At 43.3% G+C, this 18,203-nt stretch overlaps 3 protein-coding genes across 4 annotated transcripts in view; all 3 read right to left on the bottom strand.

The window, feature by feature from the left end:
• The window catches only part of LOC109416133 (uncharacterized), a 397,844-nt gene that overhangs the window by 103,679 nt on the left and 275,962 nt on the right, over positions 1 to 18,203 (bottom strand). The gene's annotated exons all lie outside the window — the stretch shown is intronic.
• On the bottom strand, positions 10,427 to 12,634 carry LOC134284917 (uncharacterized). The gene is made up of 2 exons (XM_062844482.1): positions 11,162 to 12,634; positions 10,427 to 11,102 (listed from the first exon to the last, which is right to left on the bottom strand). The coding sequence occupies exon 1, from the start codon at positions 12,409 to 12,411 to the stop codon at positions 11,344 to 11,346; it is 1,068 nt and encodes a 355-aa protein (XP_062700466.1). The 5' UTR covers positions 12,412 to 12,634; the 3' UTR covers positions 10,427 to 11,102; positions 11,162 to 11,343.
• On the bottom strand, positions 12,609 to 17,196 carry LOC134288378 (uncharacterized). The gene is made up of 3 exons (XM_062853063.1): positions 16,605 to 17,196; positions 12,730 to 16,403; positions 12,609 to 12,674 (listed from the first exon to the last, which is right to left on the bottom strand). The coding sequence occupies exons 1-3, from the start codon at positions 17,194 to 17,196 to the stop codon at positions 12,609 to 12,611; spliced, it is 4,332 nt and encodes a 1,443-aa protein (XP_062709047.1).

Genomic DNA, 18,203 nt, shown 5'->3' with positions numbered 1-18,203 from the left:
GTCTTTGTCATCATCAGTGCTTCCGGAGTGAGGGCTGTGCACGTTTATTATGCTAATGTTGAAGAATCGGCCCTTGATCCTCAACCTGCACATTCTTTCGTCGCCACCAACCGATCACGCGCCTCTGCATGTCGCCCATCACTATAAAAGCTGTTCCCAGCTCACGTGTGTTGCCGCAACTCTGGTAGATGGTATGATTACCTCTAAACGTTCGCACCATAGATCCTGTCCAACACACCTCCTGCAGCGCTACGATTCCGAACCCGCGGTCCTTCAGTATATCGGCGAGTATGCGGGTGCTCCCGATGAAGTTGAGAGATCTGCAGTTCCACGTACCGAGCTTCCAATCGCAAGTCCCTTTTCGTCGCTGTGGTCGTCGCCATTGGTATCGGTTCGCATTCTTCTCTTGTTGATTTTCCGGTGCTAGTCTTTTTTACGGCTGGCTCGCAGGGCCTGACACCAACCCACTAACCCAGGGAGCTGGGCTTACCTTCCCGGAAGCTACGGGTTCTGCATTGGCATTTCCTCCAACTACAGTGCTAAATAGCTAGGCTCGAGCGCCAGTCTTCGCCGGGGGTGGTGTTTTTAATGGGCGCCCAGGAGATAATATTTTACCTGAGCTTCCACCTTCCACCTGAGCTGACACCTTAATAATCTTTGACAAATAGACGGCTTATTTTTATTTCCACGTACCGTACTCCGGGGTAACATTGATCAGAATTTTCTATCTTTCTTGAATAATTCTCTTGTTTTAGCAAAAGTTAAATGTTTTATATTTTTAAAACAAGTACTGGTCCTCTGAGTATGTGTTAAGCTACTCGAAAAAGTATTCTAGAACTTTAAAACATATTTAAATAGGTTTTTAAATCTAATTTTTGATTTTGTTGATTTGGGGTAACATTGATCATGTCAGTGATCTATGTTTGTTTGTGTTGAAAATACCCTTTCTTACTAAATTCGGGGTCGCTGATTTCGAATATGTTGTCCAAATTGTTACAAGTTATGTACTTTTTTATATATTTTAGGATTTAAATCCTCCAAATCGCAAATAACGCCTAAATGTAGGCAATGGCTTAAGGAATTGGTACCCTGCTTTTAATAAATCGTATATTTTATTGAAAAGTAGCATTTTCATAAAAGTTTCGGTTATTAAATCCTTTTCTAGGATATCATATTGAAGTAATACAGTGATTTCGAAGCTCATATTGTATCTAGTATTCACGCCAAGCACGAATGTTTGACAATGTATCTCATTGCGATACGAAACACAGTTACGGAAAAATCGATTTATTTCAATGTTTATGAAATTCAATTTTCATTAATTTCATGTCATTTAATAGCTAAATGATAGCAGATTATGATATACCATTCGAAAAGAGAAACTGATTCAATGTAAAATGCTTGCTTGAACATTTCATGAGGTCGGTCAAGCTGATCAATGTTACCCCGCTGATCAATGATACTCCGTTTTACGGTACTGTGTAAGTTTTTTTTTCTTTTGGTAAACCTAAACAACCAACTTTGATGAAAAGAACTAAATAAACCCACCGAGATCCAAGATAAAAACCCTATCGAAGAATAAAAGCTTTATTCTCGATATCAACGCTTCCCGGAAAATTCACCATTTCCAGCCAGCTTTACAAAATTGATCCTTAATGAGCTTTGGCGTAAACAAAAACAATTTCACACAAATGTCCCATTCTACCCTCGTTATCGCGATTCAACCATCCCCGAAGCAACAAACCAGCTTTGGGGGTGAAAATTGGCAACAAACAAAGGCCGCCGCCACTTCCTTTGCGCCTTTCAATAAATATTTACACCATCGCCCACTGAAGCTCAGCTCTCTCGGAACAAGGGTTTCATCGCTCCTTCGCTTCATTCCACCAGGCCAGGGGAAGCAAAAGCTCATTTCCGCTCGTCCGATGGGCGAATTAATAGCTCCACTTGTATCACAACGCAAAGAACAACATCTTCACCATCTCATCCATGGAGCACCGCTATTTCACAGGCCGATCTAGGATGGCTTTCTTTCGCCTTTTTTTTTTTTTGCTGTTGCTCATCTATTCCCCATTGTCCTTTGCGATGAGGGTGTTCCTCCGGTTGCTTCCAGCACCGGCGTGATGTAACAGATCGCATGATGTAGAATAGGGGGCAGTGATGCCAGGTTTGTTGATTATTTGAAAACCATGCTGATATGGATCTTGAGAAATTCCTGAAGTAATCTTCAGGAGAATTCTTTAAATTCAGGGAAACTCCTGAAAGAATTTCCAGGGAAATTCCTGGAAGGATTTCCAGGGAAATTCCTGGAAGGATTTCCAGGGAAATTCCTGGAAGGATTTCCAGGGAAATTCCTGGAAGGATTTCCAGGGAAATTCCTGGAAGGATTTCCAGGGAAATTCCTGGAAGGATTTCCAGGGAAATTCCTGGAAGGATTTCCAGGGAAATTCCTGGAAGGATTTCCAGGGAAATTCCTGGAAGGATTTCCAGGGAAATTCCTGGAAGGATTTCCAGGGAAATTCCTGGAAGGATTTCCAGGGAAATTCCTGGAAGGATTTCCAGGGAAATTCCTGGAAGGATTTCCAGGGAAATTCCTGGAAGGATTTCCAGGGAAATTCCTGGAAGGATTTCCAGGGAAATTCCTGGAAGGATTTCCAGGGAAATTCCTGGAAGGATTTCCAGGGAAATTCCTAGAAGGATTTCCAGGGAAATTCCTGGAAGGATTTCCAGGGAAATTCCTGGAAGGATTTCCAGGGAAATTCCTGGAAGGATTTCCAGGGAAATTCCTGGAAGGATTTCCAGGGAAATTCCTGGAAGGATTTCCAGGGAAATTCCTGGAAGGATTTCCAGGGAAATTCCTGGAAGGATTTCCAGGGAAATTCCTGGAACAATTTCCAGGGAAATTCCTGGAAGGATTTCCAGGGAAATTCCTGGAAGGATTTCCAGGGAAATTCCTGGAAGGATTTCCAGGGAAATTCCTGGAAGGATTTCCAGGGAAATTCCTGGAAGGATTTCCAGGGAAATTCCTGGAAGGATTTCCAGGGAAATTCCTGGAAGGATTTCCAGGGAAATTCCTGGAAGGATTTCCAGGGAAATTCCTGGAAGGATTTCCAGGGAAATTCCTGGAAGGATTTCCAGGGAAATTCCTGGAAGGATTTCCAGGGAAATTCCTGGAAGGATTTCCAGGGAAATTCCTGGAAGGATTTCCAGGGAAATTCCTGGAAGGATTTCCAGGGAAATTCCTGGAAGGATTTCCAGGGAAATTCCTGGAAGGATTTCCAGGGAAATTCCTGGAAGGATTTCCAGGGAAATTCCTGGAAGGATTTCCAGGGAAATTCCTGGAAGGATTTCCAGGGAAATTCCTGGAAGGATTTCCAGGGAAATTCCTGGAAGGATTTCCAGGGAAATTCCTGGAAGGATTTCCAGGGAAATTCCTGGAAGGATTTCCAGGGAAATTCCTGGATGGATTTCCAGGGAAATTCCAGGAAGAATTTCTGGTGAAATTCCGGGAAGAATTTCTGGTGAAATTCCGGGAAGAATTTCTGGTGAAATTCCGGGAAGAATTTCTGGGGAAATTCCTGGAACAATTTCTGGGGAAAATCCGGGAAGACTTTCCAGGGAAATTCCTGGAAGAATTTCCAGGAAAATTCCTGGAAGAATTTTCAGTAAAATTTCTGGAAGAATTTCCAGGGAAATTCCTGGAAGAATTTATGGTGAAATTCCTGGAACAATTTCTGGGGAAAATCCGGGAAGACTTTCCAGGGAAATTCCTGGAACAATTTCCAGGAAAATTCCTGGAAGAATTTCCAGTAAAATTTGTGGAGGAATTTCCAGGGAAATTTCTGGAAGAATTTCTGGGGAAATTCCGGGAAGAATTTCTGGGGAAATTCCGGGAAGAATTTCTGGGGAAATTCCGGGAAGAATTTCTGGGGAAATTCCGGGAAGAATTTCTGGGGAAATTCCGGGGAGAATTTCTGACGAAATTTCGTGAAGAATTTCTGGGGAAATTCCTGGAACAATTTCCAGGGAAATTCCTGGAAGGATTTCCAGGGAAATTCCTGGAACAATTTCCAGGGAAATTCCTGGAACAATTTCCAGGTAAATTCCTGGAACAATTTCCAGGGAAATTCTTGGAACAATTTCCAGGGAAATTTCTGGAACAATTTCCAGGGAAACTCCTGGATTAATTTCCAGGGAAAATCCAGGAACAATTTCCAGGGAAATTCCTGGAATACAGTCGAGTCTCTTATTAAACGAATTCCTATTAAACGGACTCCTATTAAACGAACTCCTACTAGACAGGGGTGAGCGTTATAGGAGACTAAGAGCTTATGGGATTTCGGCATTTTGGGGGTGTGGCCTATTATCTCGGGTGTGTTAAGAGTTAACGCAATACTTTCTTTGGCAAAGTTTTAGGGCTTAATAAGATCTATCATTTAGAACTTTGGTTCATATGATTAGTTGGCAATTTGGCCGCTAGAGGGACCATCAACAATTTGATGCTTAATTGCACTACTGGAACCATATCAGGTTGTCAATCAGAATTCTGAGCTATGACATTTCTAAAATTTGCAAGTTCACTAGCGCCTCCTAGTGACAGAATTTTGAAACAAATATTTATTTTTATGTAAGTTTATGTCATACTGATCAACTTTGCCGAAGACACCAACTTCCTAAGTTATCGGGATTCAGAGATATGAGGTTTTGAAAATTTACTTGCTCACTAGCGCCGCCCAGTGGAGGAATTTCGAACTTCGCAACTCATCGTCATTAAGTTATTGGCGTACCCAACAACTTTCCCGAACACACTATCCTTCCAAATTATCAGGCTCTTGAGCTGTCGCATATCGTAACGTTTGCTTGACAACCTGATATGGTTCCAGTAGTGCAATTAAGCATCAAATTGTTGATGGTCCCTCTAGCGGCCAAATTGCCAACTAATTATATGAACCAAAGTTCTAAATGGTAGATCTTATCAAGCCCTAAAACTTTGCCGAAGAAAGTATTGCGTTAACTCTTAACACACCCGAGATAATAGGCCACACCCCCAAAATGCCGAAATCCCATAAGCTCTTAGTCTCCTATTAAGCGGATTCCTATTGCGCCCCCCCGACCAGTGATCTTATAAGAGACTCGACTGTAATTTCCAGGGAAATTCCTTGAACTGTTTCCAGGGAAATTCCTGGAACAATTTCCAGGGAAATTCCTGGAACAATTTCCAGGGAAGTTCCTGGAACAATTTCCAGGGAAATTCCTGGAAGAATTTCAAGGGAAATTCCTGGAACAATTTCCAGGGAAAATCCTGGACGAATTTCCAGGGAACTCCCTGGAAGAATTTCCAGGGAAATTCCTGGAAGAATTTTCAGGGAAATTCCCTGAAGAATTTTCAGCGGAATTCCTGGTAGACTTTTCAGGGAAATTCCTGGAAGAGTTTCGAGGGAAATTCCTTAAAGAATTTCCAGGGAAATTCCTGGAAGAGTTTCCAGGGAAATTCCTGGAAGATTTTCCAGGGAAATTCCTGGAAGTATTTCCAGGGAAATTTCTGGACGAATTTCCAGGAAAATTCCTGGAAGAGTTTCCAAGGAAATTTTTCTGGTAAATTCCTGGAAGAATTTCGAGGGAATTTCCTGGAAGAATTTTCAAGGAAATTCCTGGAAGAATTTTCAGGCAAATTCCTGGAAGTAATTACAATGAAATTCTGGAAGATTTTTTAGGTAAATTCCTGGAGGAATTTTCACGGAAATTCCTGGAGGAATGTTCACGGAAATTCCTGGAAGAATTTTCAGGGAAATTCCTGGAAGAATTTTCAGCGAAATTCCTGGTAGACTTTCCAGGAAACTTCCTAGAAGAATTTCCATGGAAATTCCTGGAAGAATTTCCAGGGAAATTCCTTCAAGAATTTCCAGGGAAATACCTGGAAGAGTTTCCAAGGAAATTTTTTAGGTTAATTCCTGGCAGAATTTCGAGGGAAATTCCTGGAAGAATTTTCAGCGGAATTCCTGGTAGACTTTCTAGGGAAATTCCTGGAAGAGTTTCCAGGGAAATTCTGAAAAAATAGGGGAATTCCTGGAAGAATTTCCAGGGAAATTCCTGGAAAAAATCCAGGAAAAATTCTAGAATAATTTCTAGGGTAATACCCAGAAATATTTTCTGGAAGAATTTTCACCGAAAATATTGGGAAATTTACTGAAAAATTCAAAAAAATCAAAAAACTGGCATCCATTTCCAGCATGGCTTGTCGCGTGGAAACGGCCTATTATCTATTCCACACTTTACCCTTCCCCAGCAGACCCTTCTTAGAGAAACAACGTCCAATACGAAAAGGCAAAATCCCCACGCAGAAGATGATTCGACTTTACGCTCCAAAGGAGTAGGAGGACTGGTGAAAGCTGCAAAAGAAGCTCTTAACGAAGACGTCTCCTCAACAACAGTAGAGCAGGCCTTCGGGGGCTTTTTGAAATGGAATCGATTGTCCAATGCAATGTCTACTGCCCTCGGTGCGAGCGCGCGTTTCAAACGAAATCGTTACGTTTGGGGACATCCCTACAGGTGGAGGTAGGTGTTGGTTCAGAGCTCAGGGCAAGAGGCTGAAATGCCATTAAATTAGTTGGATTCGAAAACGGAACGAGGAAAACTTGGCCGGATCAGCAAAAAGCAAGAAACGACTAGACTAGCCTCCACTCGAATCGAAGCACACTTTCGAATTGATATTCTATTCAAAGTGAGTCTCTCGACTTGGGCTAAGATGCGTACCGGACCAACAGAGCGAGAGTGAATGGGGGTGGAAGTGGACCTTTTATGAAAATGTGTCTACAAAAGAGGAAGTCCCGACGACGACAAGGAAGATGATGCCGTCTCCAGGGACTATTAGGAGAACCCAAGAAGAAGTGATCCCGAAATCGATGCAGGCAGCAGGGGTTTGACCTAACCCAACCCGACGACATAGACGGATGAAGAGAGGGGGAGAAAGGACATCAGCCGAAGAAGTGGCAGCTGTTTTGTCGGGTTCGACCTTTCACCATCAAACCCGTTGCCATTAACGAGCACTAGGTAGCTACGCTTTGAATATGGAAATCCCCGAGCGGAATTAATCGCGCGACCGAATGAAGAATTAAGAGCAGTTGAGTGGTGGCTACGGCAGTGATGATGGGACTTTGATCGAAGGGGTTGAGGGGACTGGCAGCCGGAGGACGAAAGGGTTCGCAAATATTGAACGATTCAATCAGGTCGATTAGGGTAAATTAAGCATGCTATTCAGCGTCGGCGTTATTGTAATGGAGAGTTTGGTTTTATTAATTGGATACACTAATTGAACGGCGATGAAAACACTTTTATTAGATGGGAATAACAATCTGGTTCATTTGTCTATCCGTGAGAATGCAATTCAACTGGGGCAGAGGATTTTTGGTGCATTTTTTGAAAACATTTTGACAATTATTCGATTAAGCACTGAAAATGTGCGCTGTGCAACTCATTTTCATAAAAACGTACACATTTGCACACAAACACTGAGGAGCATGCCAGAATTTTGAGGGAAATTCCTAGAGGAATTCCCTGGTAAGTAAACCCGTTAAAGCGTTTCTAGAGAAATTCACTGAAGAAGTATTTAGGAAGATTTCTCAAAGAAATCACTGGAGGAATTCCTAGACAATTCCTTGAAGAATCTCATGGGAAATTCCCGGAGAACTTTCTTGTGCAGCTTTTTCCTGTCTTGGTAAAATATATTCTCAATATACTTTTCTGGGAATCACACCAAATGGTTTGCCAAGGAGTTTGTCTTGTTTTTTTTTTCAAGAAATTCTTCGGAAAGTTCTCCTGGTATTTCTCCAAGAGTATCCCTAGAATTTCTTGAGATGTTTCTCTGATCGTATTTTGGAAATAGTTACTTAAGTTATGCCCTTATATTCAAATTGAAAACAGTACGTTCTAACTAGAGGGTCTTGCCCGGGATTTCCCGGGACAAAAATCCCGGGATATCCCGGGATCTGAAAAATCCCGAATCCCGGGATATTTTTCAGAAATTCCCGGGATTTCCCGAAAATAAAAAAAAATACAATACTAAGACAAATATTTTCACTTTGAAATCTTCTCTTTGTCAATGTTTCCTCTTTTCGATCCAATTCTACGCTATCTGTCAGATATAGTTTATTTCTACTTAAATCAAGTTTATATGAAAGTCCAACTAATTATGAATTTATGTCATTCATTTTTCATTTTTTTTACTTATTCGTTTATTTGGAAGGTTCGGGCGCCACATGGGCATAACTAAGCCGAAGTCTTTTGTTTTTACATTGATTTTACATTTTACAATTTAATACTGCCTTTCCATTTTTCATTTATGTGGCGTTACATTACAATTATAATCAAACTGAATCAACAGACAGAATATCGGAATGTGAAATAAAATGATTTATTTTAAGCTAGATTGTTCTGGTAGTATTCTTGGAATTTATGGCAATGTTCAACATTTTAACAATATGTGAAATATGGAGTTATCCCTTAAGAATACTGTGTTGTTATATAATCATTAGCGGAGCCAGAATTTTCTTTTTTCTTACTCACTCTCCTAAACATACAAGAGAAAGAAACAGATGGAAGAGGGGGCAGCTTGCCTCCCCTTTCATCTCGCTCATTTTCCTGCATGTTTAGGAGAGTGAGTAAGAAAAAAGAAAAAGCTAGCTCCGCTAATGTATATAATATTCAACAGCCCTGACCAATTGCTTGCACATTTACGTTTAAAATATGAGGAAAATTCGCAGAATTTTCAAAATAAAACGGATAAACAATCCCTAACCTCTGCAGGACTTTGACAATCTTTGAAATATTTGTTGAATATTTCGTAAATATATTCGTTGAGACGTTTTGTTCTTAAGCCCAGGCGAAATTTTCTGCGGAGTTCATTTCAACAATCACTAGAGTAATACAAGTGATAATTTTGACGAAATTTTTAAGACAAATCAGTAATTTATTTACAAAAAGGAACAGCACACCGCTTTTAGATCTTCTGCAGAAATTTCTGTGATGATTTATGGGAAAAAACAGAGCGATATCGAATTGCAAAAAAAAAAAAAATAAATAAATAAAGCGAATCGTACAATAAAATCGAAGACTATAATTTAATACCTTGTCATCCTGCCAAATAAATTGAAAAAAAAAAGATCAAAGGACTTTCGAAATTTTCGAAAGAATTTTATAAGGATTTTTTTGAAGATACTCATATCAGTTTAAAAAGAAGTTTGTTGAGAGGGTCTGTCTTGAATTATTCTGGATTTTCTCCACAGTTTCTTCAATGTATTTCACCAAAAAAAAAACTAATCGAAATTATGAAATGTTAACATGTATAATTGAAATAGTCACAAATTTTCTTGAAGAAAAAAAAATGCGGACAAATAATATCTTAAGAAATTGCCGTTTGAAATTTTCAAATCACCGTTTTAACACTGCCATTTTAACTGCGTCATAAAATTCTCACACAGAATTCATTCACGTCTCAGGGTAACTTATAAGGGATTACTCTTGAAATATCATCAAGTTCTGTCAAAAAATTCCTTCGGATAAGTAAGGCAGAAGCTAACCTATAGCCCCAGTTAACCTATTGCGGAAAAAGATGAACTTTATTTGAAAATTTTCAAATACCTTTGAATGTCTCCAACTGCCCTCACACAATCAAATGTCTATGAAATATATATTTTCTTTCGAATATAATGGTTATTAGTTGATTGGATTTAATTAAAAGTGCTTAAGAAATCGTTCCATTAACTTTTTCATCGTTTTTTAGAAAATTTAGATTTTTCCCGGGATCCCGGGAAATCCCGGGATTTGGAAAATGAAAATCCCGAATCCCGGGATTTTTTTCAGTCCGGGAAACAAGACCCTCTAGTTCTAACAGATTATGCACGAATTCGGATTTCCGGATAAACTGACACGGTTGATCAAGGCGACGATGGATCGAGTGATGTGCGTAGTTCGAATATCAGGGGCACTCTCGAGTCCCTTCGAATCTCGCAGAGGGTTACGGCAAGGTGATGGTCTTTCGTGCTTGCTGTTCAACATTGCTTTAGAGGGTGTAAAAAGGAGAGCGGGGATAAACACGAGTGGGACGATTTTCACGAGGTCCATTCAGCTGCTTGGTTTCGCTGATTATATTGATATTCTAGCTCGTAAATTTGAGACGATGGCGGAAACGTACACCAACTAAAGAGTGAAGCCAGGCGAATCGGATTAGTCATTAATGTGTCGACGATAAAGTACATGATGGCAAAGGGTTCCAGGGAGGAATCTCCGCGCCCGCCACCCCGAATTTATATCGACGGTGATGAAATCGAGGCGGTTGAAGAATTCGTGTGGTGACCGCCGACAACGACCTGCAGAGAAATTCAGAGGCGCATTGTAGCAGGAAATTGTGTTTACTTTGGACTCCACAGAACTCTACGATCGAATAAAGTTCGCCGTAACACGAAGTTAACCATCTACAAAACGCTGATTAGACCGGTCGTCCTCTATGGGCACGAAACATGGACCCTACGTGCAGAGGACCAATGCGCCCTTGGAGTTTTCGAACGGAAGGTGTTGCGTACCATCTACGGCGGAGTGCAGATGGAAGACGGAACTTGGAGAAGCCGAATGAACCACGAGCTGCATCAGCTGCTGAGAGAACCATCGTCCATACCGTAAAAATCGGAAGGCTACGGTGGGCGGGTCACGTCATTAGGATGTCGGATAGCAACCCGACTAAAATGGTTCTCGAGAGTCATCCGACCGGTACAAGAAGACGTGGTGCGCAGCGAGCTAGGTGGGTCGACCAAGTGGAGGACGATCTGCGGACCCTACGCAGAGTGCGGAACTGGAGACAAACTGCCTTGGACCGAGTGGAATGGAGACGTCTACTATGTACAGCAGAAGCCACCCCGGCTGTTGGGTTATGTCACCAACTCCAAATAGCAACACTGTGTGGTTTGAGTGTGAATGCTTTTAGCTGAAATGGGAGTTTATTTTAGAGCGAGTTTTTACAATTTCTACTTACTACATACAAATTTGGTGTACTTATTAGGATAGTGGAGAGCGATCGTTTTCCCACTAGGCTGGCTATTGGTGTTTTCTAGTTTCTATAAATTTTTCAATTCATTAGCATGTAACATAGGCAAAATTCGATTCCAGCACTTACAATTTTTAGGATTAAACACTAGCTAATATAGGTATAGATGAATTCACGCTTATTAGGAATTTAGATTAGAGGCTGTAAATTTAAGATTAATTATAATCTCACAACGTAATATAATCAATTTCACAAAGTAATATAATCACCGTAAAGAATAATTTGCTGATTCACGACCTTGCAACAGCTGTTTACTTTTTGATTGACGTTTCCACATCATGCAGACTAGAGTCGATTGCAGGACCGTCGTTGTCAGTGTTGCCATAACATACCCCCGCCCGTAAACCTTGGTGAGGGTTTAGAACTTCAGTTGAACCGACGGCAGGTTTACTATTCTCTTTGACGTCTAATACAGCCAGCTTCACTGCTGATCTACGCACAATTCCCGACGATGTCCGTACTAGCGCTTGCCGTACTCTGCCGTCTCGCCCGGGGTAGATCTCTTCAACCAGTCCTCGAACCCATTGATTCCTCGTCTTTCCGTCAATCAGCAGTACTAAATCGCCTACTTGCAAGTCCTTCACATCCTCAAACCATTTGCATCTACGAGTAATCATTGGTAGATACTCTTTGAGCCACCTACGCCAAAATTCATCTGCAATGCATCTTGCCATGTTCCAACTTTTTCTAAGGTTCACGTGATCATCCAGTGGGCCGTTGGGAAGAAATTTTGCTCCAGATGAGTTGCCCAGCAGAAAATGATTAGGCGTCAATGCTTCCTGATCGGCTGACTCAAGTGGTATATAAGTGAGCGGCCTCGAGTTTATCATCCCTTCTGCTTCAATGAGTATAGTTTCCAACACTTCATCGTCAGGCTTGCGTGAACTCTCCAGAACAGCTCCGATAGCTACTTTCACTGAACGAACAAGTCTCTCCCACGCACCCCCCATGTGGGGAGTCGAAGGGGGTATAAACTTCCATGAGCATTGAGAGGTAGTGAACTTTTCGACCAAAGCTCGGTTGTGCGCTTCTAGTTCGTTACTAGTACCTTGAAAGCACGTGGCATTATCGGACCAGAACTCTCTTGGATGTCCGCGACGAGCCACAAATCGTTGAACAGCCATGATGCATGAAATAGTGCTTAGTGAATGTACTACTTCCATGTGTACCGCTCTGACGGTAAGGCAGGTGAAGAGCGCCACCCAGCGCTTCACGTTGCTCCTGCCCAACTTTACCAAGATTGGACCGAAATAGTCCACACCCGTATACGTGAAGGGTTGAATGAAAGCCGTCAAACGCATTTCAGGAAGCGATGCCATGACCGGCGGCCTTGGGTTAGCTTTCGCAATGCGGCAAAGCGCGCAAGCTCGTTGAACCTTGTCCAGTAGCCGACGAAGTGTGGGTATTTCGTAACGTTGGCGGATCTCATTGAACACGGTTTCACGATTGGCGTGTCGTAAACGCCGATGATAACAATCAACAATTAGAAAGGTAATCGTGTGTCGTTTTGGGAGTATTATGGGAAACTTAGCATCGAAAGAAGCATACGGTGCGGCGTCGATTCGTCCCCGACTACGCAGAACTCCCGAATCGTCCAGGAATGGATACTTCTTATAGATGGTACTGGACTTGCTTACAGTAGGATGCCGCATCTCTGGTGGACCCTGCGTTTTACTAAGGGTAGAAATTTCCTCTGCATAACATTCGTTTTGAGCCATCTTGAGCAGGGCTTCTTCGGCGTTGTGAAGTTCATCGCAGGTGATTGGACCGAGTTCCAGATTCTCGCCGTTTCTACGCCTTCGGAGGTTATCGATCCAACGAAACACGTAGGCAGATACACGTAGCAGTTTGCACCACTTGTTGATTTTGTCAAGCAAAAAACTTGATGAGAAGTGAGCTAAGTTGCAGTGAGCAGGACGAAGTTCCACTTCTGTTGAGGTGGTTTCTTTTTGCTTGGGCCAGTGTGATTCGGGTTCAAATAGAAAGGACGGTCCGTGAAACCATGGACCGACGGTCATTGCTTGTGGATCACTGTTCCATTTGGTGGCCAGGTCCGCAACGTTCATTTTTGATGGAACCCAGTGCCATTCTGACTGTTGCGTGGACGACAAAATCTCTCCCACTCGAACAGCGACGAATTTGTGGTAACGGCGATGATCAGTAGCACGAATCCATGCCAGGACGGTGTTTGCATCGGTCCAACAAAAGCGTTGGCTTACTGGATACGTGTGTTGATTTTGAATTGTTTCTAACAGACGGGTACCAAGAACAGCTGCCTTAAGTTCAAGCCTTGGTATCGATAAAGCCTTCAGTGGAGCCACCTTGGTTTTGGCACCGACAAGCGCCACTTGCGTGTCTTGTTCGGTCTGCAGCCGGAAGTATACAACCGCTGCATATGCTGAATCGCTAGCATCTACAAACAAATGAATTTGTAGACGGATGAAACTAGGTGGATGGTTAGAGGGGAAGTAGCATCGTGGTATGCGGAGCCGATCCAGTTGCTTTAACGAGTCTGCCCACTGTCGCCAGCGCATATTCGTGTCTTGGGGAATTTGTTGGTCCCAATCAGTTCCTTTCGCCCAAAGCTCTTGAATTAGGACTTTTCCATGAACCAGGAGGTAGGAGATGAGCCCGAGTGGATCGAACAAACTCATCACTACCCTGGCAACTTCTCGCTTTGAAGGAACGTGATCAGTGTGCAGGATTTTAAGGATGTCTTCTCGGGCGCCGAAAGTATAGATGAAAATGTCCGAATCTGGAACCCACTTCATTCCCAAAACCGATTCAATCTTACCTGCTCGCTCAAGATCTAGGTCCTTCATTTCGGTCTGCAACTCCTCCCCAATACCTTGCAAGACCTCTGGTACGTTGGACAGAAATCGACGGAGGGTGAATCCGCCTTTAGCGTGTACCAATTTCACTTCGTTTACAACACTTACTGCCTCCGAAATCGACTTGAAACTATCTAAATAGTCGTCAACGTAGTGCCTTTTTACAATGGCCTCCGCTGCTCGAGGGTATTCTGCGGCGTTCTCTTCTGCGTTGAGGTTCTTCACGTATTGTGCCGACGCCGGGGAGCAGGTTGAACCGAAGGTTGCTACGTCCATCACGTAGATCTTAGGGATGTCCATCGTATTCTCTCGGTACAGGAAACGTTGAGACTGGCAATCTGGACTGCGAATCTTAATCTGGTGAAACATTTCCATTATGTCACCGGTCACCGCCACTGGATATTGTCGAAATTGGTACAAAACCTTTGGGAGAGGAGTCAGCAGATCTGGACCTTTGAGAAGTTGGGAATTGAAAGAGGTGTTTCCAACTTTTGCGGCTGCGTCCCAGATCAGCCGTACTTTGCCGGGTTTTCTAGGATTGGTAACAACACCCAGTGGTAGATACCATACGTGGCTTGATTCCACCGACGTTAGTTCTGTCAGACTAGCCCGGTGAGTATAACCTTTGCGCTCATAATCCGCTATTTGATCTCGAACAGACTCCTGCAAACTGGGATCACGTTTGAGCCGACGTTCTAGCGATTCTAAACGTCGCAAGGCCATGGGGTAACTGTCTGGAAAGTTCGGTTTACCGGTCCTCCATAGTAGACCAGTTTCGAAGTTCGTGCCTGATAGCGTACGTTGAGTGGTCTCTTTCAGCAGCAGACCAGCGCGTTTCTCGTCCTCCGATTCGATAAGATTGCTTTGGTCGATGACACCAACATTGTCCAAGGTGAAATAGTCGCGCAGAAGGTCATTGATTTCTTGGTCTGAATCAGATGATGCTTTCACATGAAACCCCACGACCGACGAATGAGCTGCTTGATTCGGAACACAACCGTATACGCTCCATCCTAACCGGCATTTTGCGCCGATAGGGTCCAGCGGCCCACCTTCTCGTAGCTTCAGTGGGACGGCCAACCTGAGATTATCGAGTCCAATGAGTATTTTTGGCTGAATTAGCTCGTAGTCTTCGATTGGCAATCCACGTAGGTGCGGGAAACGACGTGCAAGATCCTTATATTCCATGGTTTGGGTTGGCAGGACCAAACGGTCCACGGTGCGAGCATGGGTAATAGTATAGCGAGAATTAACGCGTTTGCCGGATATATCGAATTGTACAATCTGTGATTTTGCTTCGACCCGAGTTACATCGCCTGTCCACTTCAGTGTCAACGGTTCTACCGTACCACTAACACCCAGTCGCTTCGCTACTGAGTCTTCAAGCAGAGTGTACGACGAGCCCTCATCTATAAAGGCGTAGATCGTCTGGGAAGAATTACGGCCATATAATACCACTGGAACGATGCGAAAAAGTGGCCATTCAAATCCACCGGACGTGACGTGACTGGGTGAGATATTCACGTTTTCCAATGGTGTAGTAGAATGAAGAAGCGTATGATGCCTTTGACGACATCCCTCCACTGCACATCCGCTCCAAGACCGACATGGCCATTTACCGTGGCTGTTTAGACACGTTCGGCAGAGCCCTTTCTTTTGCACTAACTCCCAACGCTCGTCAACGCTTGCTCCGTTGAACTGCTGACATTCGGCGACCCTGTGCCCTGCTCGACCACAAGCAAGACATGGCTTCTCGTATTTGAAGCGTGGGGTGGTATTGTCATCCTGAATGAGGTGTTGATCGTCTTTCGAGTGAGCTTGAAGTATTCCGGTGTTTCCAGTCTTTTGTTTTCCGCTCCGCGAGTCCGTTGCAGTGGCATGTTTCTGGCTCGAGTAAGCCCCCGGAAGTGTGAAAGATACTTCACTAGCCGCCGTCACCAACCCCGACATGAATTCCCCGAAAGTCTCCAGCGTAGCAGTTTGATATTTATTTTTGAAAACAGCCCAATCTAAACGAAGTGATCCGGGTAGTTTTTCCACCAGCTCCTGCATGAGCATCGGGTTCATTAGGTGGGTGTATTGGTTTGCTGCTTTTAAATGGTCTACCAGATTCTGCACTGCCAGACCAAAGTGCATCAGCGTTTCTAGGCGGTCGTGTCTAGGTGGTGGAATGTGATGAATTTTGTTCAACATCGACCTAATGAGCAACTCCGGTCTGCCGAAAAGGGTACGCAGGGTTTGTATTACGTGTGGCACACTAGCCGGCAGGAGTAGACGGCTCTTCACTGACTCTAGAGCATTTCCTTTGAGCGATCGTTGGAGTCGGACAAGGTTCTCAGCATCCGAGTATCCGCAGGTGGTCGTTGATTGTTCATAGTTACTTATGAAGACCGGCCAATCCTCTGGGTTTCCGTCGAAGTTTGGAAGATCCTTTCCAAGAACCTGCCTCGCCGCGATCTGCTCCTGAGATAGCATACGACCTGAGTGTGTAGGTATGGGTGCGGGTGACAGTAACGGTATAGCAGGATTCCGTGTTTCAGGTAGAGGCGGTTGCGTGTTTGCGAGATTCCGTGCCACAGACTGTCGCGTCTGATTAAGTACTTCCAACGGGTCTTCGGGAATCTGGTTGATGTTGGGACCAATAACTTCTCCAACATTATTCCCCTCAGATCTTCCAGTACCTTGTTCATTCAGCCAATTACGAACTTTTTGGCCGGAGCTCACAATCGATCCACTTCTGCTGCTCGCTTCGGCCATTTGTCTGATGATCTCTTGACGCTTTTCGAATGACTCTCTCCTTACTTGCTGTTGTTTCCGTTTTGCTTCTAGTTCGTCCTGCAACTTACGCTCACGGATCTGTTTGGACTCCTCTGCGAGCCTTTTCTTCTCCTCCAACTGACGTTCTTCTTCTTCCAGAAGGCGTTTTTTAATCTCTTCTTGTTCCTTCAGTTTCTGTTCCTCCAAGACTTGTTGTTCTTCGACGAGCTTCAGCTGTTCCGCTAGCATTGCCACCCGCACGCTTGACGTCACGCTGCCGGTTGGGTCGAGAATTTTCTTTCCTTTTTTCGAGCCGCCCTTGGAACTCGCCTTTGAACCTGCCTTCATTCCTTTGGAGCGTGATTCGACGAAGGGGACGTTGAGATGGTCGTCGTTGGAAACCCCTGGTAGTGCACATCGCTCACAGATGTACGTGGCATCATCCCGGCGAATCTGTTCGTCGACACCGGCGCATCCGAAATGCTCCCAGAGTTTGCAGGATTTGCACTGCACCATCTCACTCTCTGCTGAGTCCCTCCGTGAACAGGACTGGCAGTTTCTAGGGGATTTCTCACGATCTGACATTACTATCGATACCCGAACAAATTTCTAAAAGATATGTTGGGTTATGTCACCAACTCCAAATAGCAACACTGTGTGGTTTGAGTGTGAATGCTTTTAGCTGAAATGGGAGTTTATTTTAGGGCGAGTTTTTACAATTTCTACTTACTACATACAAATTTGGTGTACTTATTAGGATAGTGGAGAGCGATCGTTTTCCCACTAGGCTGGCTATTGGTGTTTTCTAGTTTCTATAAATTTTTCAATTCATTAGCATGTAACATAGGCAAAATTCGATTCCAGCACTTACAATTTTTAGGATTAAACACTAGCTAATATAGGTATAGATGAATTCACGCTTATTAGGAATTTAGATTAGAGGCTGTAAATTTAAGATTAATTATAATCTCACAACGTAATATAATCAATTTCACAAAGTAATATAATCACCGTAAAGAATAATTTGCTGATTCACGACCTTGCAACAGCTGTTTACTTTTTGATTGACGTTTCCACATCATGCAGACTAGAGTCGATTGCAGGACCGTCGTTGTCAGTGTTGCCATAACACCGGCCTTAGCCTGATTGGTAAGGTAAGGTAAGTTTGTCATGTCAAAACCAATTGTAATTAGATCACGTGCGGATTTAGGAAAGATCACTGGATGGATCTAGTCGGTGTTAAAGATGCTGCTACGGTTGTACATTGAAAACTGATTGTAATGGATATTCAAAAATCAAACAACATCTTTGTTAAAACCCCACTAAATTTCAAATTCCCTGCTTCACATTCAGCATTACGGCTAATCCAAATTAACATTAGAGGTATAAATAACTTCGAGAAATTCAATTCCCTTCGCATGTTTATCAAAAGTCTGGACTGTGATATAGACGTTATTGTGATAGGTGAGACTTGGGTTAAGAAAGAGCGATCGAAGTTCTACTGTATTCCAGGTTACAAAAGC

Source organism: Aedes albopictus, chromosome 1 (genome assembly GCF_035046485.1).
Source record: "Aedes albopictus strain Foshan chromosome 1, AalbF5, whole genome shotgun sequence".
Lineage (NCBI taxonomy): Eukaryota > Metazoa > Arthropoda > Insecta > Diptera > Culicidae > Aedes > Aedes albopictus.
Note: the sequence above shows the minus strand (reverse complement) of the source record. Positions and strands in the feature narration are given on the sequence as shown.